Here is a 26,680-nt window from a genome sequence, read left to right on the forward strand (position 1 = left end):
CCCTCGGAACTTTGTGCGGAAGTAGAGCAACCCGAGCCTCCGAGTTGACGTCACAACAATGGCTGCCCAATTTCACTGATAGACTAAAGTAAACTTGCAGCAAGCACTAAAAGGCGAACTTAACACCCATTCTAACATTTGCATTACGATACATTATAGCTTACAATTATAAAGATCAACTGATAAATTATCCCTTATGTTCAACCATCGCAAGCAGTTCTAATAACTGATTCAGCAAAGAAGCGCAAAGAGGTCCCTGGGGGCATCCATACTTGTTATGAAGTCTAGTCTCACGAAAAATCTGTTTTTCTGGTTTTATGTCAAAGCCTAAACTTTTCCTGAACACTTCTTTCGGAAGGGAAGGTTTACGTAAAGACACACAAGAGCTTCTGAACCTCCGAGCTGCTTTGAAGGCGGCATTACATCTAGGTGGACATTCCCACGCGTGATGTCACTAACCTACAGGTAAAGGCGCGATCACTCTCCTGCTGATAACGAGACGGCCCGCCAGTGATGAAGCTCACACGCGTGTTCCCGACAGCGACCGTTCATGTACACTTAGGAAACAGCCGGTTGGGAATCTAAAAGTTCTTCAAAGCAGGGTTTTTTTATCCGATAAAACAGTCAAATCTAAACAGAACTTAGTAGGATCCGTTTCAAGTGTGCATGCCTTTATTTCCTTGATGCCTATCACCTACTGTCCTTTTCCTTTTATTTATGAGAAGCACAGTATTGCCACTGTATGGAAGACAACACTTCCCTGGAGCCGTCTCGTTATCACCAGGAGAGTGAACGCCTTTATCCAAATTTGTCCCGAATTGCCGAACGGAAGTAGAATCATAACAGCGTCATGAAGTGTCGTTCACGCAAACTTTCCGACGTCGCAAAAATGTTTTCCCCATAATTTCCAGTGATGTGAACGCACCATAAAGGCAGATTCTCAAACAGCTTGTAATGGGCAATAGCACTCACACCTGTTGGAATAATACCCCTTAACATAACCCCATAATGGTATTAGCCGTCAACCCCTTCAGAATGTGAAGAAAATGGGAGTAGAAGCATGTATAGGTTGTGGACAATAAAAATGACCTTCAGAGCTAGATTGCTTTTAATCAAGTTTTCAATTACAAATGCGCAAAGTAGAAAAAAATATTTTTTTCCAAATACATTTCAAAGGTCTCATTTAACAGCATGTTAAAGAAAATAAAACTTTTAATTGAATAACACACCTAGAACCAGTTTCCTCCAAATATACAACACCACACTAACCTCATCCATGCACTCAAACCTAAAACCTGGAGATTAACCAGATTAGTTAATTTATTATGGGGGGGGGGGGGGGGGGGGGGGGTTTGAATTTAAAAAGAATTCCTCTCGACCATTGATTGGCTGAAAGAGGGACTGAGAAGAATTCCCATTCTAAACAACAGGCATATGACATTGACATTTGACCAATACCCTGGAATGTTCTTTGGGCTGTCACCCAAATTTCACACGGGCCTGATTTTAGATGCATCAAAACGTCCAATATTGCAATGCACTGAACACCGGGAGATAGAACTGCCCTTTCACATCATGTAGCCCCGGGAATGACCCTGGAAAAATCAGGTCGTTTCTGAGTGGGAGGGCTTCCGTCGTCGGAGCCTTTCACCGCTGAATGCTCCCAACAGATCTGGCTTTACTTGGGACATGGTACTTTTAAAAGCACCACCTCATTTCACTCTTTTTCCAAAGCGTTACTTCAATGAAGTCACAAATAGGCTTTATTCAAATATTTTGACCAGATTCCGGTCAACTAAATATGGGTGAAAAACAAGTAAGCCATAGACATCTTTTAGAATAGCACACAAAAATGTTTGAACCGTCGGAGGTTCTGTATAAATAAAACAGTAAATATGAAAGTGTGGGGGGGGGGGGGGGCGTTATTTTGACATCAGAGACATGAAACATACCTCTGTATTGACAGGTTTAAGCAGTCATGGAAATGTCACACTGACATATGGGATTACAGTGGGTGAAGGCTAATACACAAACCAAAACTCAGCCCTGATATGTTGTTTTTCCAGATCCCTTCCTGCTATTCAGCAAGACAAGCTGACTGCCCCACCTGACATTTCCTGTAATACGAATATTTCTATGGTCTAAAAAATATAATCTATGGGTGAAACGTCTGAGAAAAAGAAAAGAAAATACACTTATCCAGATTTTCCTTTATCAGGCATGCACACACTTATGACCGTGATATTTCAGATTTGAAAGCTGAAACAAGCAAAAGTGACAAATCAAGATCATCCAAGTCAAAAGTGCAATGCGAAGACTGGAGCTCAAAAATGTAGGCCATTTGAAACTCATTTTGAAACACACACCCACACACATTCGGACTATACCCCCTTGATATCGTGAACATCAAGAGGCAGCCGACTGCATCTCATGAATAGAGTCAAACACTTGACCCTACACACACAGCCCGGCTCTCCTTCTACAACACACACAGAACTGGGAGTTAGGCAGCCATACGGCCTATGTGGGATCCAACAAGCTGGCTGATATGCAGATGCTCTATCCTTCCAGCCCGTTTTGATTACATTAAATTCAATATTGTATTAAAAATTACAAAGAACAAAAGAACACCTGTAAGAAATCTATGGCAGTTGTGGGCCGAATTGTTAAATCTTTAAAAAGTCACAATCTTTCACAGAAATCTGTACCCTCTGCTCGGCTAGTGAACCATAAATGGTTCAAATGTATTTTGAATAGGGATGAAGTTTCAGTGGGGGGTTGACAAATTATTTAGTATTTGTTGACATACCAAATGCAAGTCATCGTAAAATAAGGTTGTGATGTGATGGACATGACCTGTTGAGAAACCGCTAAAAGTCCAGCTAGTTACTTTCCCAGAGGTACCAATGATACTTTGTCCCCAAAGTACCACAAAGCCATATGCAGCAAAGCATGTTCTTTCCCAAATAAAACTTATGAAAGCGTGGTTTCTTAAATCAATGAGTGGTTTTTAGTTTGCATAGCTTTGTTTTGAATGAACGGCAAACTGAGGTCCGTTTTGCCTGACTTGTGCCCTCGAGAAAATCATCTAATATTGTAACAAGAACAGGTTCACGGTGTCATTAACAAGCAGTAGTCAGTGAGCCATTTTGTTTAAGCTAGCCTTGGATTTGAGGGCATTTATGTGTGAATACAGTCTACAAAACATCCATGGGACGCATCTGGCAATGTCCCGTTTCAGGCCCTACTCAATTCCATCTCACCTAATGATACCCCTTGTCAAGCACAAGAGTGGAACAGAGAAAAACGATGCAGATGTGACTGAAATAACAACATGAGCCTTGTCTTCCAACTGTGGAAAACGTTATATCGCAACCTTATCATTCAACCTCGCACCAACACAACAAATAAAAATTTAGTGAGGGAATCAATAAAACATTTGTCCCGTTTGAAAAGTCAAGAAAACGAGGCGTGTGTGCAATGACAGCCGATAATGCCATGTTAGAGGTGGTGTCTCTTCTCGTGTGAAGACTGTTTTAGGTGCGGGCAGGATACCAATTCTGCCCGTAGAACACATTGGACACTTCCTTGGCTAACTTAAAAAAACTTACCTTCTGATTGGGTACTGCATCAGGTCTCAATAACTGTGATTTGGGACTAAGGTATAAGGAAGCACGTAATTGTACTCGTCAGGCACAGGGGTGGCTAGAAACGACTGCAAACATACTACTACAGGATGTAGTCATAACACCAAACTATCAACTTATTCATTCGAACTCAGGAGGCGGTTTCAGCAACTCATCGGTCTTGCGCGGCACAATTAGCAAGTTTGGTTTCGGGTTCGCAGCGATAGCAATCGTTATGGTTTCTTTTTCGTCCATGTTCGCTTTCTACACAACAGTCAACAGTATCGGCTTTCAGACATAATTGGTATACAAGATAGGTAAGAAAAGTAACCGTTATCCCAACTGTTCTGTGTCACATGGCATCTCTCTGCTTGAGGGCTGAGGCCCTCCCAACTGTGGTGGGGGGGGGGGGGGGGGGGGGGGAGGGTCTGGTTCGAAACAAAACTCCCTCGTGGTCAGGAACCGTTTAACCTTTTGAGAAGGACCGAGACGGAATAGGCTCTACGTCGGGAAATACGCTCCTCCTAAAATCTGCCGAGTTCGGTCCTTTGTCGGGTCGCATTTAAATTCTTGCTCAAAAAAAAAAAATGATACAGTGAGACAACTGTCCATTTTCATCCAAATTTTAAAGATGCCTAAATCGGCAACACAGTGGGCCAATCGGTGAGCATTGTACAGGTGACCGAGTCTTCTTCCCTCGCGTACTGAATCACTGATTTAAAAAAAAAAAAGCTAGTTTCCAAGTTCCTTTCAGCCGCCACTAGCTGCAGAGGAGGTCGTCCAGGGCCAGCGTCGGAATCTTGTCAAAGTCATAGGCGTCAAACAAGTCACTGATTCCCTGCCCCTCGCCGAGGCCCAAGAGGTAGTCGTCCTGGTCTAGGTTGGGGGGGCCCAGGTTCAGGAAGGGCCCCAGGGCACCCCCGAGGGCCCCTAAGGCAAGCGGGATCTGGTCTTCGGTTTGCTGCAGAAGACTGGTAAAGGGGGAGGATATGGGGGACAGTGTCGTGACGGAGACCGCCTCGTTCGAGGGGGGGGGGGGTGCGAGGGACTTGCCGCCGGAAGTGGTTTTGGAATTGATGGGTTCTGGAAGCACAAGCACAAGACAAGGCATTTGCAAATGAGTCTCCCAAACCCTGGGTCTGAGAAGCATGGAGGTTGTACAGCCACCGAAGATACTCTCACTGCGACTTCTGAAGGACCCTTTTGATACTAGATACCGGTGGGTGAATGTCAGTGTTCTGGTGGGCCAGTGATAACCGTTCACTCATCCGCTCATTTAACAACAGCAGGTCATTGCATGTACCTATCCGGTCGTTGGCGGATGACTAGCCGGTCCACCAGGTAGTCAGAGGTAGCCGTGTTTCACCACCCACCTTGAACAACTTTGACGAAGGGGGAGTTCCCGTTGATGTCCACGTTGCCATTCTTCACTGGACTCTTGGGGTCGTTTTCCTCATCAGGACACAACAGAACTTCTATAGGGCCCTTCGTACTTGTCAGATGGATGGAGAGGCTCTGGAAGGGAGACCATGATGAGAGGCTACGTTAGTCACCTTGGCCCGGCTTCTCAAAAGTAATCCAGTTGGATTTCGGATCACGGATTGGATAAAATCTTGGAAATGGGTTTTTCAATTCAAAAGAGGGATTCCGAGATAAAATCCGATCATGTGATCCGATCTTACATTTGATCTGGATCAAACCTGCCCTTTGGGTTTTTCAAAACTTTGAACTCGGTTTGGGATCTATTTGATCCAAAAAAAACTGGATTATCCTGATCCCATCGGATGGGTGGATCCAGTTGGTTATCCTGAAATTTGGTAATTGGATCACAGTGATTCAATCCAATGTTCCTTTAAAAACTGGCATACAAGTAAGATGGATCAGGTGATCCTGCATAGCAAAACATGGGATATCCAAATCCGGATCAATTTGATCCAGATTATTTTTTTTTAAAGACTGGGATGGAACCCTGGATATCATAAGTTTAACCAAAGAGCAGACTGGTGAGAGCATGCAATGTATGCAATTGGCAATAGAGTAAGCTTAAGATTTAACAAACAAGAGCACAAATGGGTTTCACCTTACAGCTACAAACAGCCTTGTTACCCTTCAGTTGTTTATTCTTCAAATGCTGTCCAAGAACATTACACGAAAAAAAGTGACTTTTCAAGGAACTAAAGTGTGGCTTTTTCAAACTGTACTCTGCATCAAGTCTAAATCCTCCCACCCTTTCCAAATCCTTTGGATATCTCATGCATTTCCAAAGGCAGTGGATGCAAGACAAGACGCTATACATCTGCCCGGGACAGTGCGTTTACATACCTCCTCAGGGTCTGGTACCTCCAGCTTGGTTTCACTAGGAGCTTTAACCACTATAACCGTCTGGTCCCGGAGGTTTCCGAGTTCCCTGATGTCCTGGTAGGTGACATAGGCTAACGTGCAGGGGAATCAAGGAGTGACAACTGGGTCGGTTCAGTGCGTGCGCATGCGTGTTGACAACGATATATTGTTTCTCTTTCGTCTGATGACTGTACTTATTGTAAGTCGCTTTGGATAAAAGGGTCTTGCTAAATGCCCTAAAGGCAAATCGAAATGTGCGCCCACACCTGACCATTGTCTTGACATACAGTGCATCTTAGAGGCTTAGTTAATTAACATTTTATGATGAGCGCACATGTTGAAAACATTGTTTACCCCGTTCTAGATAGTTTAAACTAGGGATGCACCGAAAATTTGGCCACGAAAAAATGTTCGGCCGAAAATGGCCCAAAACATAATTTTCGGTTTCAGTAAAAAAGGCCAAAAAAAAATACCGAACATTTCTATTTCTGATGTGAGAAAAAAAAAAGCAACCAGTGTGGAATGAGCCGGGTGCGCTTCATGAAAACAGAGATTAAAAAAGAGCCGCACGGAAGTTTGTAAACAACTTAATGGCAATACACGGAGATGAAAAAAGAGCCGAGCGCACCTGTTAAAACTAATGACTGAAAAACAGCAAAAGCCACATTCTGTGTTTGGTTTCGGCTTTCGGCCAACTGTTTCAGTATATTCGGTTTCGGCCAAGAATTTTCATTTCGGTGCGTCCCTACTTTAAACGGAACATTAAGCATTTGGATCAATACAAAGTTATTAGCAACCAATTGTCAACCAAGAGTTATTAAGGTTTGATGCACCAAATACGACTCAACAACAGTATTGTCACACATCGCAATTTCAAATCTGTAAATATATAAATTCCTCCGATAGATTAAAGAAAATTGATAAACCTTCAGAAAGCACAAACAATGCTCCATTTTTTGACGGACACGCTTCATAAATCAAGGCTGTTTTTTTTTTCCTTTTTGCAATGTGAAAAAATGGAAAGGATATTTTTTGTTGCTTGGCATCTCGCTCATATGCCGCATATCCAGGCTGCATTTCTGGATGAGCTGCTCCAGCCTCTGCTCCTCTTCCCCCAGGGCAGAGACCTCAGACGTAAGCCGCTGCCTTTGACTCAAGGCCCCGTCCACCTCAGACAGACTGCAGCCCCTGGTGAAGAGACAAAATGGCGATGTTACAGGCCATCCCAGGAACCACCAATACCGCTTAGTGGCTGTCGATACGGATTCTAGTACTTAGTTCTGGCTCGACTGATTTTCCTTACTTTGCCATGGTTGGATACTAATCAACTGCCTATATTGGATACTAACCAACTACACACTTGATAGCTATGAGCTTTGGTATATAGGATAAACTGGCGCAAAACACAAGTAAAAGTGCTCCTGACCATCCAATTCGTTGGAATTCTAACAGTGGCTTTTCAACACATATTTGGCTTGTTCACATAGGTACGCTCTGATACCAACAACTAAACAAAGGTGTGGCAAGTGACTGGCCACCACATGACCAAAATGTGATGATACCCACATTAAATCGAGGGCTAAAAATGCCATCTTTGGATACTTTTCCTAATGGCCAATTTACGCATTTTAAAAGAGCCTGTCTATGCATTTGCTGCCATGGGGATTTGCAAATCATTCATTCAGTAATCCATGCAGGAACTTGTGAACATTGAAGGAAACCGTATGGGACGGACAGGGGTCGGACGGACTTACATCCACTGGATATTGTTCTTGGATTTCTTCTTTATTAGGTGAATTCCCTCCAACACGTTTGTGATGTCATACAGTCGTCTTTTCTGAACCTGAATACAGTAACGAGGCGTTAACCAATGTACTGTAAATACATGCAATACAGCGGCCAATGGCAGCGTGCTTTGCATCTCGTACATTCATCTTAATACAAGCAGAGACTACTGGTTAAACCTTTCCCACAATAATGCAGACAATAAAGAAAGATGTGTTCTATTTATACATTTGTATAATACTTTTGCTACCAAAAATGTGTAACATAATCTACTCATTTTAGGTTGAAACAATGACGGTGACTTACAATATTTATACAGCCCTAATAAGAAAACTTTTACATTTAGTTGAGCAATAATAATAAATAGTATTTATAGTGCTCTTTTCATCCAAAGATCTCAAAGGGCTACATGTTAAAAAAGAAGAAAAACATCTCATTTTGGGATCAGCGAAATAACTAAGATAAGCAGTTTTGTAAAAAAAGAAAGTTAAAAAAAATAAAAATAAGCAATGAATCCCCTTCTACTGTGGCCTATGAACCCACCTGCAGAGTCTCAGCCGCTTGGTTGAGGTCCAGAACACCATCCGACGACTGAGCGAGCAGCTCCACAAACTTCTTGGTGAGCAGACCCAGAGAGGTGTCATAGCGGGTCTTTTCCGTCGGAGACTTTGGAACTAGAACGCAAAAATGGCGAGTGGGAAAGGTGGACAAGAGTGGTTTAGTTGTGTACCCAAGTGTAAACATTACAGTCACCAAGAAGAGACATGCACAATATGCAAGACTAAAATTTGTCACTGAGCATTTTAGGGATACCACTATTGCAATATCAATGTCAAAACACAAGTGACATCAAGTACCGGCATTCTGGGCAATCTTAAACAGGAAACTGGGCCGGAAACAAGAACCTGAAGGGGCATAGTCATGTCCTATTCTCTGTTACATTAGGGAGATATTTTACTGACAGGAAATGATTTGTGTGAGTAACTGAGTGAATATAAAGTCCCCTCCTAGGATTTCAGTAGGGTATGATGCGTGGCAAGTGTGACACGTTTGGATTTCAAACCTTTTGACCCTTTTTTTACAGTTTAGTAGGGGAGGTCGGGGATGTGTTGCCAATTCAGGCCTACAGGTCCCTTCGCCAAGCAACAAGATTGGTTGACCACATTAAGTGTAAGGAAGTGAATCACCCTTTTCACCCAGATTTGAGGTTGCCTGCCATCATACTTTGGAAATTAATCTCAAGTCTGATTTGTGAAAAAATGACAATCTAGGCCAAATAAGTAACCCGGTAGCGTTCTTGACTTTACCGGTTAAGAGTCATTAGAACATACAGAATGGAATTATGCATAATAAGTAAAAAGTTCCAAATTATTCGATTCTACTATCCGACATTCAACAATGACATGCTTCTAAATGTAACCTAGGGTCAAGATGATATCTGCAAGAGGGAGATTTAGATGGTGTATGCTGCCATCTACTGTACTAGTCATGAGAAACCAAGATAAAATACTCAGGCAGCCATTTTAAAAAAGCAGTCTGCTGAGGCTCTATGTTAACATTAACATTTAGTCTTTCCGCCCGACCCTTTCATCTATAGAAACCCTCAAGTGAGGCTTTGAACAATCAAAGTATGAATGCAATGTGGGGAAAACTACAAAAATTCAGTAAGTACAACCAAGTACAGAAAATAAGCTAAACGGAGTGCAGATTAACTACAAGAATAAGAAATAAGGGTGGGTTTCTAATTTTACAATTAAATGTGCCGTTGCATGCTTAGAAGTCGATGCAAAGCGTCAAAGTAAGATACAAGCCTATATACACCCCCACACACAGCAGTAGATTCTTCCTACTTCTTTGCGGCTTTAGGTGTTTCCCGTTGGCCACTGAGGCAGCTCTTCCTCTGGGTGTCTTGGCTGGTTCTGCTAGATACTGGTGATCCGAATCGTCCAGTGCCAACCGCCTCTTCGCCTGTAAAAAAAAAAAGGTCACAAAACGTCCACACAATAAACACAAGTATCTATAGTATAGACATCTATATCAAAATACACCGTTCCGTCTACCCAGGCGTTTAGGACAAGTTGCAGTACATCACGATTGCAACTCTTGCAAGTATAATAGTCATAACTGCCGGCCCTCATATCGCTGGCCCAGCGAGTAGTGCCCATGTCCTGCTATTTCTGACGCAATTTAGTTCAGGATTCTAGCAGGCCACACGTCAAGAACACCAATCGAGCTCGTGGCAAACCCAGTTATGATTGTGCACGAATCATAACCTTAATTAAGTTGATTGTAGACAAGGGACACAGCATATAAATGAATGCACATGTAATAACCATGTAATGCACGTTTGAATGAAACCTGGATTGGTAAGGTTAATGAATGCCACAACTAGAGGACTCCTTGGACATGTGGTGTTCATGTGCTCACCACCCTAATAGGCATTCATGCGATCACCCCCCCTAAGCCCAATAGCCATATGTGTATCTCAGCAAGAACAAATAGGCTTAAATGTGAGATCTTTGTGAAAGCCAATCAGAAAAATGCATTTGATTATCCATATGTCAAATTGGTAAAAATGTATTGCACAGTTGTGGTAATGGCAAGATTGTGCACCCAAGGAGTTCTCCATTTTGTTAAACCTCGGACCAATGAATTCACCTACCTTAAATAGAATTTTAAAAGTAGGTCATCAAGCCTGTATTATTCGAATATGGCCTGGGCCATGACAGGCAGTAGGAAGGTTTGAATATTAGTGACTTTATAGTCCATGATTGGTACAGGACATGTATACGATTTATGGTTTCAAAATTAAAGTGAAAGGACTTCCATTTTAAATGTGAACGGGGGGCAAGAGACCATTTCGTACCCAATGCTTTCATATTCCTGCAGAATTTAGGAGTCTCATAATCACAAACAAGTCAAAATTTAGATAGAACCAGTCATCATTCTGATAAAAACAGACAAGACGTTTTTCAAAGTAGGCGACTTTAAAGACCCCAAACCCTAAAGTACTCCAACTTTGCATGAAGCCCATGTGAAGTCACTTTCCGATGCCAGCATCACAAAAACTTTATGATCAAGACCAAGGCCATCTCTGTGCCTTTCAACTATGCATAAGCTACTACTGGGCTTGCAAGCTAACTCGTGTTTTTTCTTTTTTTATACACGTCCCTCCATCCAAGTTGGATGCATCTTCGGAGACGACTGCAGAACACAAATCTAAAAGTACTCGAGAAACCGCGGTGCATCTGCAGTGTTAGCTCATGCACTCGTGGATCATTTTTGCATCATGTATATAACGTAAGCTAGCTAGATTAATGCTGGAGCTAGTCGCCAACCACCCCACCAATCTCCCTTCCCCCCAACAAGACAGTAACAACAGGACTAGGCCACCGCTAGTCATCTCCGAGCTTTACAGCCGTCTGATCGCCAGGGCTGAAGCCCACCTCGAGGCACAGTCAAGTTAGCATTGTGTGCCTTTACGTGTAGCTTCATCCACAAAGTTGCCCAACTTCACGGTGACCATCGCGTCGATCACGTCGTAGAAGCACTTTGTTAAGTGAGCTAACAGCAGTTAGCCACATCGCTAACTGAGTAAGCTTCTCCAAAACGAGTCCTGCGGACGGAGGGGCTAAGTAGCTAGCCGTGGAGACAAGCTCGGCTAACCTTAGCAGGCTACATTTGTTTCTTTATGGCTAGACAAAACTTGAACAAGCTGGTTCATTTACCGGTGGTCTTCCTAAAGCGGGTCGCTGTCCCGATCCATTGATTGCAGCTTGTTGTGGAGTTGAGTAAAGGTTGTTTATCTGAGGCTCTGATAAACATACATTGGAGGTCTGAGTGATGTTGCAAGGCGGAGGGGTGGTTATTATTTGGAAATAAGTTGTGTTCGATAAAGCGGGGTTAAGTCGATCTGAGAGGGTTGTTAAAATTATATTATTGTCCAGAGCAGAGCTTCCGACCCCCGCTAAAAACACTTTGTCCGGAGCCGAGGAGATCCCTCTTCTCATCTTGGTAGGACTCGGGTAACCCTTCTGCCTCCGCTCTTTTAAACACGTTTCACAGCTAATCGGCTGCAAAAATATAAAAAATAATCAGACCGAAGTTCAGATGGGAATCTGATTTATCGGCTGTTAATGCGTATTTTTCGATACGCAATTGCATTTAGGCAGATGCAACGGATTATAAAGTAGCGCAACTCTCGACTCCTCCGTCTAGAAATGGCTTCAGGAAACGGACTGATGAATGAAGGGATACGGTTTACGCGCTCAAGAGCTCCCGCGAAACTCAGATTTCCCGGGAGTTTTTCAAAAATAATTTACATGTCGAACGCGATTGGCCGTTCGGAGCCGCGACACCGCCTTTATTGATGCAGCTCTGGCCAATGGCGGCCGAGTGTTCACCGCGCCACGTGTTCATTGGGTGGTTGTAAACAGGCCGCGTCACTTTGGTCACGCGTGTGTGTTTCTGACAGCTCGGTAGATGGTGCCCTAAACTAACTTTACGCCTCAAGGAGATGATATGATGTGTGGGTTGTGTGTCACTCCGATGGTCACTGATATAACTTACATGTAATATCATTGACTTTTAAAAGTCATTACATTTTTCCCTTTCTGAATTGGTTCTATGTGGCCAATATGATAACATCTTTCGTGTGTGCGTGTGTGTGTGCGTGCGTGTGTGTGTGTGTGTGTGTGTGTGTGTGTCTGTGGGTGTCTTTGTGACTGTGTGTTATCTTACGTTGACAGGATGAACCACACACATACACACACATTACTCTGACCCCCAGACCATAATGTGCAGCTTATGACTGAAGCGTCTGTTAAATCCGGGAACGCGATTCAAAATTGAGTTGTGCTATATCATCGTATCTCTGCGGTCCTGACTCCCATTTTCTAAGAGTGAGCTCCACGTTTTTGGTCATTCGGATGAAGGTTTGACTATGGGCGGGGAGGGCGCCGGTAGCTCGGCAGATCAAACGGAGAGATCCGGTCAGAGTGGCGGCCTGAACGACCACTGAGAGCCGAGGCGCGGACAGAGAGTGAGATAGAGGGAGACAAAGTGAGAGAGGGCTCCAGAGTCACTTTAAGGACAGTTTGACAACGCTCTGACAACCTCCTGCACAAATAAATAAATTAAACGATACGACACGCAATGTAGATTTAAAGTAACATCTCTATAGGGGCTGAATGAAGCGATAAGCAAAGTTGGGTACCGTTTATTATCAACTCAACTCAACCGTGGAGTGTTTTCGAGGAGAGGATGCAGGATGGGCGACCGGGTGGACGCGGCGTTTAAGACTACTGGATCAAAGTTGCTCCTGCCTGTCAGTGAATTCTTCGGGTTTCCTCTCGATCAAGTGGGTATCTGTTTCTACTTTTCTTTTGCTAGCAACAAAAGTGTTGAAGACGTCCTCCTGCCCTCGTGTTTTTGTAAAAATGCAGTCATTTTGAGCCGGCTCTGCTTCAGATCACCATTGTTACCAACAACTAGTGCTTCAGGTCTGCTTCTGATACTAAATTGTGATAATCTCTCAGCCACCCGCCCATGGATCTAGTTCAATTGAAAAGCTGCGCCCTAACGCTTAACTTTTAAAGAAAAGCCTAACATCATATCTCTCCAGCCCTGAGCGAAGGGGGGGTCAACACCCTAAATATCTTTCATTCGTCAGCCTAAACTTTTTTATTTTCCTAAATGCATACAGGTCAACTTTTTAGCCTGTCAGGTGTTTGCTCTCGCGGCTGCCTTCTGGTTCCGTCTCTACCTCGGGCCCCCCCACGCCAGTCCCGTGCTCAGGCATGCCGTGGCTACACTGTTTGGCGTTGCCTTTGTCATCTTCTGCTTTGGCTGGTGAGTTGTGTCTTATTAGACCACAGCAAGAAGGTCCTAAAACAAAGGGTGCAACTATTGTCATAATTGCATTTAATTGTTATCATTAATTATATGCATCCTTCTAAATCCAAAACAGAAATTGTAAAATTGTGTGTTTGCTTCTGTGTGTGCGCTTCTGTGACTGTGCGTGGTGCTGCATGTGTGTCCCTCCCTCCAGGTATTCAGTCCATATAGTAATCCTCGTTATGCTGAGCTACACGGTCATAATCACATCGGACATCAGTAACGTACACCGGTGAGATCTTGTGAATGAAGTGGTGAATGTAGGGACACCACACACGGCACAGAGCCTAACACCGCCGTCTTCCAGTGGAACTCGTTTCACAGGCATGTAGGCCATACCGTCTGCATGACTGGGACGGAGGAGAAGAGTGAGGATTGATGCTGTCTGGTTGAGTACATACTGGTTCATTGAGTCTCAAAGGGCCCACTTTCCGTTGAAATCTATTTTAGAGATGATGTTCAGGGCTCCGATCATGCACAGCAGTGCATATAGTGTAATATCAAAGTTTTAAGTTAAGTGGTAGTCAGCACAAAATGAAGGACAATCTAAGCAGAAATAAATCTATAGCTTAGACAAATCGAATCTGAGCCGGCGGTGACAAATGAAACCAATGCCATGTCTTCAGGTGAAGGATATCTTTATTCGGATGTAAGTACATCTACCATGAGTCGTTCTTTCAAATATCTCCGCTCACATCTCCCTGAGGGCTTCCTTTGTGCCTTTGGTCAAAAGGGGGTTCTAGACGCCAAAAAGTGCAGTCCTCGAACAAAAAAAAAGATCCAGCCAGTGATAGCCAGACTTTCTATCTATGGTTCCCATTTTCTTTTTCATGTTTTATATCCTTTTTATCTTGTGTCAAAAAGTATTATGTTTTAAAGGGATGTTTCCAGTACGCATGTGTGTATGTGTGCTGAGACATTTTCAGCACTTTCAACGTATTTAAAGGCTCAGCCATGCAAGTCAGTGGTAAGGCGTCTTGAAGCTAATGCTAGGAGGAACTGGAGAATGGACCATGATAACACTCAGCATTACGCCTGCTGATCTGTTAACACTGTCTAGTCGCTACAGAAATTAACATTATTTCATCCAAAAAATGTAATCTTCTGTTTCATATCTGCACAAATAATTCAGTTAGCGTGCACAAATGACTTGATGAGCTGTTAAATATTTGTAAGTAAATAATTTGTATTTTGTCGATAAGACCCAGGATACAACATTCTCACATCTTGGAATTTAACTGACTGATATTTTAACATTTTTAAGACTTGAGGATTGGTTCCTTGTTCAAATGAATATATTTTACGATTAAGATACTGTGTTTTACTGGTAAACCTGAGCGTTCATAACCTTACTAGCACAGAACTAATACATATAAATATCCATGAATTGGTTGAGTCCAATGGTGTTTACTCCACATAGGTATTCACTGGTGTTGTCCATGGGCTATCTGACTGTGTGTCAAATCAGCAGAGTCTTCATCTACAACTATGGGATATTGTCCACAGACTTCTCTGGGTAAGAAGATGCACTAAGTCACACACTTCTGAAATCCCTGTCATGTCTTTCATTTCATGTCCTGTTTGCCATCTCGGCACATCCCTGCGCATTAGTCCCCTGGAACTTTCAGGAGAGTTTCCCTGTTGTCTCTTGATGTCCCTGGACATGTTCCCTGCCCGCTCGCACAGGCCCAGGGGTTTGGGTCAATCAAACAAGTCCCCCTTGCTGCAGCTGCTTAACTATGACTTGGCTTTTCCTAGCAACACTGAAGTAGATGTTGTTGTGTTCTATAACGTTGGTGACTATACTGTGTAGGCATGTGCAGTTTGGCCTCTGCGGGGCAGTTTACCTATGTTGGTGCTAGGAGTTGATGTCCGTGCACTTTGACCCCTGTGGATGAACGTAGTGACTGTTATCGTTTATCACAACAGCAACAGATAACTCAGGCTAGGCAATGATTGTATTTGTTCCACTTTGGTTGTGTTGAGAAGATTCGACGGATTCATCGACTTATGTCATCAATATACAAAGCAGTGGATGGATATCTGTAAAATATCCACGCGGTTCCCTCACTGATATAGTAATACACACACACTGATTAAGCTTATAATTAGGTCAAAATAATTCGCTATGGCTCTGGCCCTACACGTAGAAATTGGATAATCCTGTTTGGTGTTACGAAGCGTGCAAGAAGAACCGTGACCAGCAGATTTAAATGTTGGCATTACTACATGACTCTCTTTATTGGTCTGACAGCACAAGGTCTCTGCTGTTGAAAAGGTGGCCCTCCTATTGTCTCGCAGTGCAGGCCATTCTCAATATCCTCAGCACAGATGACAATTCAATACATTTAAGCATCACATGTTACCGGCACACAGTGGACAGTGGTCAGCTGATCCGGAACGCAATTATGCGACATACCATGCTATAACTGGGAGTGTTTCAGTTTGTTAGCGTGTTAACAAAGAGGAATGTTACTAGTGATCATCGCACACTTCACGACAAATTCTCACTTCAAATCAAACAACTTTTGAAAATCGATGCTGCATGTCTGACCCCACTTTCAACAGACCAGCGGCGACAATTTCAAACAAGTTTTCAACGCTGACGCTTGTTCCTTCCCATTCAACGAACCAGCCTTTTCGAACCCAGTCCACCGAGAGACTGCGTAGCAGCAGCGAGAGTAAACCCCAGACTGCAGAGCGGGGCAGACTGTCACTGATGCGTCTGCCAAGCCCTTCAGTGACCTGGCACTACCAGCCTCACAGCCTGCCTCACTCCGGCTGCTCCTTCGTCGGCACAAAAGCTCTAGCACACTGCCCTCTTTGTGAGTGTGTTTGTGCGTGCGCGTGTGTGTGTTGAGTGCACGTGTGTGTGTGTGTGTGTGCATGTGTGTCTGTGTGCGTGCTTGTGCGACAGAGGCAGGAAGGGGACAGATACACAGATTGTATGATAACACATATGCCAGTGTGCTCATATTAACCAGATTCCCAAGATGGAAGAGACCATTCTGTGCAGGGAGAATATGGATGGGAATAGATCAGGGGATAGTGTAGTGGACAGGGTTGTGTGTTCAGGGTGTGGTACCTGGGTCAGGGCCCTGCTGTCTGCAGCCTACCTGTAGAAAAGTTACAAAGTTCCTTTAGTACGTTCCCTAGCTTCCACCTGTTCCGAAATGGCACGCATCTGAATAAAGACACCTTAGATACAAGTGTCTGCTAAGTAGGTACTTTGTAGTTAGCAACTTGTATAAGGAAAAGTAGAGTTGCTGAAAGAAAAAACTAAGGGTTCCTATTGCTGCTGTAAAACAGTGGAAGAACTGAACCAAGGAGGCAAAATAGTGAAAAACATTGCATTGCTTCATCGTCAAATCTTCAGCCAATGAGGATGCTCTTGTGGCAAAATTAGTCTTTAAATGTATCTCTAAAGTGTGATGGCAAACAAGCTCAAATAGTGGGGAAAGGGGAATTTCACTAGGCGAGTTTCAGATCATCTGCATTTGCACCCATGCATGCGCGAGACTTAAGAACATCCGCCGGAACTAGTCAGAAACACGTCAAGTTCCCGGCACGTCAAGTCGGACACAGGCGCACTTCTCGTTGTTTGAACAACCATAGTTTGGGAGCGAGCCCGCCTCTTTGAAAGGAGATGTGTCATTTCTCACATGGGAAATTCTGCGTGCTAATTCCAACCAACCAGGGCAACGTTTTGATATGTTGAGGGGAGTGTCTTATGTCCTTATTCGAGAGCAAATGCCCAGAAAAGCAGGCGGAAGTTGTTTTCCTGAAACTACCGCAAGTTTTGAAAGCCAGGTGACTCGTCGCATCGGAAATTATCACAGGTATTTCTGACGTTTTTCATCCCAGAATGCATTCTGACGCATGGCAAACGAAGCCGCATGCCTCATCAAAAACAAGCCTAATATCTTTAGATTCAAATCTGTTTTGACCCATCAAGTGGCTGGAGGCAGGGAGCTGTATGTGATGATTGATTGGTTGATTGGGAAACACGAGCTTGGCCCGAAGTAAACTGTAAAAAGGCAAAAAAGGCCTTGCAGTGTCTGGTTTCGGGCCAAGACTCTGTGCTGTCTCCCTCACAGGAGTCCTGCTCTAACATTGTAGGAGTGCTGGAGGCGAGATTATTAGAGTGGTAAGACTTGAATAATTCATGGTTATTAGTAATATACAACTTTTCCTTTTCCTTCAGGCCTCTTATGATAGTCACCCAGAAGATCACCACTCTGGCCTTCCAGTTGCATGATGGTAACACACACGTGCACACGCACGCACGCACGCACGCACGCACACACACACACACACACACACACACACACACACACACACACATAAACATACACACACACACACACATAAACATACATGTACACATGCACATACACATACACATACACACAGACACACACATAAACATACACATACACACACACATAAACATACACGTACACATGCACACACACACACACACACACTAAAACATATACACATACACGTACACACATACACGTACACACATACACACACGTGCGTGCGGCTACTTAACATTCATCAAGTGGCTGCTCATCTCAAATGCTAAAAGAGAGACATTGAACTAGCCCCCCTCGTTTATGTTGTGATTCTATGTAATGTTATGGGTTTTAATCGACGTTTCGTAAACTATGTAGCACTATTCAATAACGTCAGAAGGCACATTTGCGAGGCCCCACAAAATTGTATCTGGAAAAGAAATTCCCTGAATTTCCCGCAGGGAACATAATGTTGTCTACGTGATGACCTTATCATGTTCATGATCTCATTTGTTGACCAAAATTGCTATTTTCTGGGGGGAAAAATTAAACTTTACTTAGGATAACATCAGTTTATTAATCCTGTGAGGGAAAGTCAATAAATAAACTGAAATCACATGAAGGAAAGCAGCCAGGGAAATGATAAGAATGCCAAAGAGAAACATCTTAGAATAGAAAACATGATGATTGAAGACTACACTGCCCATGTCTTACAGGTATTGGCAAGAAGCCAGAAGAACTAACCTTGGATCAGAAGCGACTGGCTCTAATGTATGTATACCTCTTCCTTGATACCGTGATTTGAAATGTAAGAGGTTCAAAAATGATCCACCTCTGATTACTTTAGGATGAGGTCATTTCAAGTATAAGTCCTTTTATATGAGATTCCATCTATGCATTCCCTCAATGCAATGCATCAAGTCACGGATACAGTCTCAAGGGCCTACGCGGGCCACACTTTATGCTTCCATTTAAAGCCGGTAAAATAACAGTTCGTTTTTATTCATTTTTTCTAAGCCCCAATGTCATGGAGAAGGAGATGCAGCTTTGGTGGCTAGCTTGCATTTTTTTAAGCAACAAATGCAAGTGAACCTGGAAAATAACCTTTGTGTCTTTTCATGTTGTATCCATCATGCCATGCCATGCTAAGACTGACTACACCATATTTCCAATTATTACAGCTCAGAAAAAGTTGATGCTACAAACTGTAGAACTCATTCAATCATTCATTTTCTAGGCAATTATAACAATTCCCAAATCCCTCCCCAATTTACTTGTAAATGGTACATTTCTTGAAATCATACATGATTTGAAATTGGCAATGTTGTATTTTTTCTCGTTTATTCTCTTCTTGATTAACGTAATCCCTGTCCTGCGACCGTCCCATGTGTCCATGCAGCCAGCGGCCATCCCTGGTGGAGTACCTGAGCTACAACCTCAACTTCCTCAGCGTGTTGGTGGGGCCCTGCAGCAACTACCAGGACTACGTGGACTTCATAGAGGGCCGACACATCCAGAGGAGGCTCAGGCAGCAGGCCGAGGGGGCGGGCAACGGCCACCTCAACGGCTCCGACCAGAGCCCCGACATCTCCCCTCTGGTACGAACGACAGTGATCTGGAGGCCGGAGCTGCAAGCTGGTTCAGTCACTCGTGAATCCAAAATCGGAATTGACCCAGAAAAAGTTTGAGCGCCCGGTATATTGCGCCTGGAACCCTTGTTGACAACTCTGGTCCCTTGTTGTAGTAGTTTTGGCCACCGGTTGGAAAAGCTGAGTGTTGCCTGTTAACAGCATATTTTGATTATTGATGTGGTGGTAAGTAGGGCATATGATAACAAAATGAAATTCAATATTTTTGGAAGTGGGACATTTCGATAAAAACTGTTTAAAATGTGTTTGATAAGACCCCTACTGAATTTATAGTATTTAGCATGAATGCATTTGTTGTGATCCTTAGTCAACATTATCTACTAATCTGGTCGGCCCAATCATCGATCACTATCCTTATAGCCTTTTTTCATTTACTAGAAATAGACCAAATTAAATGTTAACCAAACATAAAAAAAAACGTGTTTCATGAAGACGGCGAGTTGCTCGTGGTTATACAGAGACACAAGGCCGATGACCCCTCCCTCTCTCCAGGGGGCAGTGTGTTCCAAGCTGCTGCTGTGTGGCGGCTGCATGCTCTTCTTCCTCACCGTCACCCGCTCGCTGCCCATCATGCACAACGTGGACCCCCACTTCGTCAGCCACGCCCCCTTCCTCACCAGACTCGTCTACGCCTTCTTCTCCATACAGGCGGCCAGGCCCAAGTTCTACTTCGCCTGGACGCTAGGTGAAGGCACAGGAGTGTTACCCTGGGTCAAACACTTTTTCGTTGCGTTGCGATGTGAAAGGGGGTTTCTATGTGTGACGTTTTGTTGTCTTGTTCTTCTAAATAGGCGAACACATCATCCAACATTAGTAGATTGATTAGTTTGTTAAGATATTTTGGGGTTTGGTTGTTATATTAGCCACTACAGCTATTCTAGTCGACTTGTAGTCACAAGTCGAAAGTCGTACAGGAAAGGCAATAGAATCGCTGGATGTATTAAAATGCACAGTTTTAGGCCTGCCTATTCATTAATGAAGGAAATGATGCCTGAAAGATTAGAAATGTCTCTTGACTCAAGGGTTAGCCGATTTGCCGAGAACCACTAGGGGCGCAACACAAGGCAGTTTTCCATCCCTCCTTTAATGGAAAAAATTAGTCCAATTTATAACATTGACATAAGAAGTCTCATCTTCTAAATAGTGCATGTATTGTCTACCTAGATTTGACGATATTTCAACAGCATGTTCCCAAGTTATCTTCAGACAAGGACATCGCACAATTTGTGTTAACTGCATTACATTTAATTTGAACAATACCCCACCACCATAACTCATTCACGCATTTAATTGGCATGACATGAGTATTGATTGGTACCCTAAAATGTATATCATTAATACCTCCTTTAAAACTGAAATCCTATTTTACCCTAATTTACAAAGTGGCTGCTGCTTTTCTGGGGTGTTTCTCCTTCAGTTAGAGACCTATTTCTTTTATGCCTCGGTTTCTTTAGCCGATGCCATCAACAATGCGGCAGGGTACGGTTTCAAGGGGATGGATGCCAACGGAAAGCCTTCCTGGGACCTGATCTGCAATCTCAACATCTGGGGAATTGAGGTATGTGGGCAGAAACCAGTTCACGTCCGAACTCCTCTTTAGAAAATGCAGTCACACCGAAAACAAACACCCGAAAACAAAATGTTAAAATACATTGTCGTAATCTTGCAAAGATCTTTGGCGCATATGATGTTTCATTTTCGTCAACTGGCAGTTGGAAATGTTGGAATAACATTATTGTTCTTCCATGGTAGCATTTTAAGGTGGTTATAAGACACTATTGGTTAAAATCCCAAACCTTCTTCAGCGAATATCTCGAGGAGACATTTACACATATCCTTGTAAACCCCATTCAATTGTTTTTCAGACCGCTACAAGCTTTAAGACATTCATAGACAACTGGAATATTCAAACCGGAGTATGGCTCAAATCGTAAGTCATATTTTGGTTAAAGTTCATCAATGCACTGATTAGAAGTTGTAATTACAGTGATTGTGCATTGAGAAGTATTTTGTTTTTGTTTGTCGTTGGCCTCTTGTTGAATGAAGGTGAAATTGCTCTGTGTCGTGGGTTTCCCTCTTCAGATTGAAAACCTCTCCCTTGCTCTACACCCTCTGCATGCTTGTATTATCCTTTGTATCTAGGGTATACTAGGGATACCTGTACCTCTGAAATGAACAAAACATGGACATTTGTCATTTGGTGGTCCATATATGAGCCAAATATCTGATGTTATTTCTAAAATAATAAAGGGACACATTTACGTTTTGCCTATTTATATGATGGTAACATGCTCAATGGTTTAACCTATGCATTGGTAACCTTCATTACTTGTTGTAATGTGTTGAGCTGCACTGTCCTGATAACAATTGTAGAGAATTACATTCTAAATACATTTTTGGTCCACCCCTTCATTCAGTTAGTGAATTATTGGTGCAAACAGAAACGCCGCATAGCGTCTAGAACCAGTCAGGGTCTGACCTGGTAATGAACATGCCCCTCCCTTACACAAACCCCCCCCAGCCAATCACCAGACTGCCTGCCCCCCTCTCTCTCCCTAGTGTGTGCTACGACCGAGCTCCTCACCACCCCATGGCGATGACCTTTGTCCTTTCGGCGCTGTGGCACGGAGTGTATCCCGGGTACTACTTCACCTTCATCACGGCCATCCCCATCACTGCAGCCGCGAGGGCCGTAAGTGGACGCGCTCCAATGGATGAATGATCAAACGCAGGATAAATACGCGTCGTCGGTGTGGCAAGGCACTGTCAGGGTGACAGGTGTTGGTTTTTGGTGGTCATGTGTTCATGTGTGTGTCTGCATCGGACGGTTTGTAATATTTGCCGTACAGTTGGACTTTTCTTAGCAATATTAAAAGGATGCATACCAAGTCATTGCACGCTATAAATGTGTCATTTAAAGTATTTCAAATATTAAAGTGATCACAGGTAGCATAATAATCACAGTGTTTAATTAGTTGTAACTGGCACACGTAACCAAAAAAATGTGTTGTTGGTCCTGATCTTTCTGTTGCCATCTTCCCTCCCTCCCCTCCCTCCCTCCCACCCTCCCCTCCCTCCCTTCCCTCCCTTCCAACCTTCCCTCCCTCCCTCCCTCCCTCCCTTCCTCCCTCCCTCCCTCCCTTCCCTCCCTCCCCTCCCTCCCTTTCCTCCTTCCCTCCCTCCCTCCCTCCCTTCCCTTCCCTTCCCTTCCCTCCCTGCCCACCCTCCGTCGCCATCTCAGGTGCGCCGATGTGTCCGGCACCACTTCCTGTGTTCCAGAGGTGTGAAGCTGCTTTATGACGTCATGACCTGGGCGGCCACCCAGCTAGCCATCTGCTACACAGTCATGCCCTTCCTACTGCTGGCAGTAGAGCCCACCATGGTTTATTACAGGTACGCTGCTGGGAACACGGGGACCTGGAGTTCAGCTGGGATTTATGTTTCGTGCTTGGACTGCATTTGTCGTTCCTTATGTTTGTTGTTTTTGGCGTACGGGGAAATCTTCCTGCTAATTGAGTTTAGAGTTTCATTAACCCTGAATCAATTTGTTTCACTTGTAAGTTTTTTGGGGAATAGCTTTTATGTGCGTAGCAAAAGAAAAACACGTCTATTTAAATGTACTACTTAATTTCCAGGAGAAAAGAACGACAACGAAAGTTTGTTTCATGCTTGCAGCACTTTTCCCTGTCTATCTTTCCTCAAGTACAGCCGTTCTCCATCTGCCTCTCTTCCAGGTCCATGTTCTTCCACGTCCACCTCATCAGCATGCTGGTAGCGATCGCCCTGCATTCAAAACACACACCGGCCCCCAGACCACCACCCTCTTCCCCCAGCGCCCCCTTCCCCCTATCACCCTACCCGTCCCACTGCCAGGACCCTCATTCAAACAACAACCTCAAGGCAGAATGAACTCCCCCACCCACCACCACCACCACTGCCCCCACCACTGCTCCTCTCTGCCTCCCCAAACAGGGACCCCAGAGGTCCCCTCTTGGCAACCACAAACACCTTCCCCATGAGAACTGGAGGAAGAAGAAGGTCTCTTCTGTGACCCGACACCACTGGGGAATGTGCTTGGGAAGCATCGCTGTAACCCTTACTTGAAATGACCGAAATGTTAAGAATGGCAGACGTTGCAGTCTGATAGTAGGGATTCCAGCTTGAGTGCTTCGAATGTGCCACTAATGTGCAACAAATGTTCGTCCGGGAGCACACGCCGGCTCTGTTTCCCAGCATCCTCTTGGGGTTGAGCTTACTGATGGCGTTAAGGGTCCAGCTTTTTTTTTTTCCAAATATGGTGCGTTTTGTTCACATAAAGGAAGCGCGAATTCACCTACAATACCACTTTTGTTACGGTTGACGTCTATGCCAAGGGCCAGTCTGTTGTAGTACATTTCCTACTGTAGTCCATCCTAAGTGAACTCCTTTCATTTTGTAGTCCATCCTAGCTCCTGTCCGTTTCTGCTGCCAATCCATATTGCAGTCAATTTTACTGTAGTCCATAACATACTAAAGTCCATTCCCTACTTTAGTCCATTCCTATTGTAGTTCATCCATATTGGAGTAAATTCCCTACTGTAGTCCATTCCCTCCTGTAGTCCATTCCCTACTGTAGTCCATTCCCTCCTGTAGTCCATTCCCTACTGTAGTCCATTCCCTCCTGTAGTCCATTGCCTACTCTAGTACTGTAGTAGGGAATGGACTACGGTACATCGCTCTACATGCCAGCCCATTCGAAGGACAATGGGACAATGCAAAGTCCTCTCTCTACTCCTGCTACTTGCTCTTCTATGAGTTGGGCGCTACACAGAATAGTGTCTGACATTAACTTATGAATACACAATGGTATGCGCACACACACACACACCACGACACACCATGAGCTCAAAAGACCATACAGCCAGGCGAGCGCATGCATAAATTGCTCCTGCCAACAACAAAAACAAAAGCACACACAGAGAAAGACACACACACACACACGCTTTGTGCGACTGAACAAAAAGGACTTGCACAGAAGAGGGAGACGAGGCCGTTTGTCTGCCCCTGGTGTGCGTTTGTGTCATCCGTGTGTGAGCTAGTCCAGCACACCCGTCCCTCGACGCCACCCCACAGCACACACTCCCGGCTCAAGCCTCCCAGACTACTTACAGCCACCCTTATAGACCTCTGAAGCAAGGGCGTAGGAACCGGGGGGGATGGAGGGGACGTGTCCCCTCCAATATTGGAGACAGGCGCATTTGTCCCACCTAAAAATTATACCGGGGGGAGAAAAATATTTTGTTTTATTTTGAAAGCGCAACACAGCGTCTTGTCACCGCTTTTTATTCTAAAAAACTAGATGATTGAGCGTGCAATTAAAGAATTGATTTAATATTCATCAGTTCATTACTGCCATTCAAAATGTGTTTTCCTTTACATTTACAAATGTATCTTTTTAGTAGAATAAAATATATTTGTGAATTTTTTCAGTGTAGTTAATTTATGACATATTTCTGTTCAAACCATTAACGGATCTGTTAGGTTTCCGATATATGTCCCCCCCCCCCCCCAATGTTGAACTCATTCCTACGCCCCTGCTCTGAAGAGTAAGCCCTGCCTCAGAGGCTTCTGGTTCTATCAGTCAAATGTCTATGGGAAATAACACGGGGGTATTGAGTGATCGTACATAACAAACTCTGTAGGTGGCGAAGAAGTAAAAGCCGCGTCACGTTTTGAACTACACTTTTTTCGTCTAGTTTCAACTGGGTTTTTTGGATTGTCTGTGCCGTCAAAGTAGTAAATGATTATTAATGCTACTTTAACGGCACCGACAATCCAAAAACCGAAACAAAAGCCGAAACTAGACGGAAAAAAGTGTGTAGTTCAAACGTGACGCAGCTTTTACTTCTTCGCCACCTACAGAGTTCGTTATATGCGATTATTCAAAAACAACATGGTATTTACCATAGACATTTGACCGAGGGTACAAGAGCCTCGGAGGCGGGACATATTCTTCAGAGGTGTATAAAGAGACACTCCTGCCTTCCATTGGCTGTGGCCTCTGGCGGCTAGGGGTCAGTCACCAGGTTAACACAGGTGTATCTCATCATATAATTATACAATATACCGCATCTTATTAATTAGCGGTGTGTTCCCACCAAGTGAGCTGGCCAAGCACCAGCAGAAACTAGTGAAGAAGCTGCATGTTGTTCAACTTAATGGCACAAACTGGGGGTGGGACGGTTCACAAAATTCACGGTTCGGTTCATACCACGGTTTTGGGGCCATGGTTTTTCGGTGTGCCTAAACATTTTTTTGATAGATACAACAAACCCACAAGTTGTTAATACACTCCGGGTTCAGCCAACCAACAGCTGATGGTGATGAGGGTTCTCAGTGTAACTGTGGGTGTAATCTGGTGTGTGACTGGTGGATCAGAGAAGGAAAGGAGAGGACAGCGCACGCTCTCTGAGGAAGGGATTGAATGCCACCATGGTTATTAATGATAGAAAATCATGTTTTGAAACTCAAAAGACGACAGTAGAGTTAATGAGACGGACTGCAAACTGATGTTTGTGCCAATCAGGAACGCTATGACCGCCGCTCAAATTAGGTTACAAGACGTTGTAACCTAATGTTACAACGTTACAAGAAACTATACACATGTTTATTGTTTAACGGAATGCTACGCGTCAAATGCGTCATATAAAAAACGAGGAAAAATTGAAATGCTGTCAGTGACCAGCACTGGATCATTTGATAAGGTGTATGTTTTAAGCTCAGAGATGCATACTCGTCTGCACACAATATGGTTTGAAAGGTTGTCGAGTTGTTCAGCTTAGTGTCCGGAACATTGAGCTTTGTGTTTATGAGTTGGTCACGAACTGTGAGTGAACAGAACCATTCAACAGGGCCTTGACTAATGACTGACGCGAGTTTTCAGCATATGCAGCTATTTTAACTTAACACCTTTTTTTAGAAAGTGAATATTAATATTTTTGTATGTTCATGCTGATAGGTTTAATAAGAATGTGGATTTAAATGTTTAGAACGTTATCTAATGATGTCTAATAAAGTTGAATATATTCATCAAAATCAAATTGTC

General features: G+C 43.8%; 2 protein-coding genes across 2 annotated transcripts; one reads left to right on the plus strand and one right to left on the minus strand.

Moving 5' to 3' along the window:
• Positions 1 to 1,234: 1,234 nt before the first annotated feature.
• LOC307090714 (transcription factor E2F3-like) lies at positions 1,235 to 11,972 on the minus strand. Its single transcript, XM_079757469.1, has 8 exons — positions 11,480 to 11,972; positions 9,602 to 9,719; positions 8,295 to 8,425; positions 7,721 to 7,809; positions 6,996 to 7,154; positions 5,949 to 6,063; positions 5,000 to 5,141; positions 1,235 to 4,709 (listed from the first exon to the last, which is right to left on the minus strand). Exons 1-8 carry the CDS (start codon positions 11,759 to 11,761, stop codon positions 4,387 to 4,389), a joined length of 1,359 nt encoding a protein of 452 aa, XP_079613595.1. The 5' UTR covers positions 11,762 to 11,972; the 3' UTR covers positions 1,235 to 4,386.
• Positions 11,973 to 13,020: 1,048 nt separating this feature from the next.
• Positions 13,021 to 23,505, plus strand: mboat1 (membrane bound O-acyltransferase domain containing 1; the record flags this gene model as incomplete). The annotated part of the gene is made up of 13 exons (XM_079756998.1): positions 13,021 to 13,110; positions 13,456 to 13,601; positions 13,801 to 13,878; positions 15,067 to 15,162; positions 17,851 to 17,906; positions 18,664 to 18,718; positions 19,347 to 19,545; positions 20,089 to 20,281; positions 21,051 to 21,154; positions 21,462 to 21,526; positions 22,156 to 22,288; positions 22,838 to 22,989; positions 23,331 to 23,505. 13 exons carry the CDS (start codon positions 13,021 to 13,023, stop codon positions 23,503 to 23,505), a joined length of 1,542 nt encoding a protein of 513 aa, XP_079613124.1.
• Between the last annotated feature and the right edge of the window lie 3,175 nt (positions 23,506 to 26,680).

The sequence above is a fragment of the Pollachius pollachius genome, assembly GCF_949987615.1.
Source record: "Pollachius pollachius genome assembly, chromosome: 1".
Taxonomy (NCBI): Eukaryota; Metazoa; Chordata; class Actinopteri; order Gadiformes; family Gadidae; genus Pollachius; species Pollachius pollachius.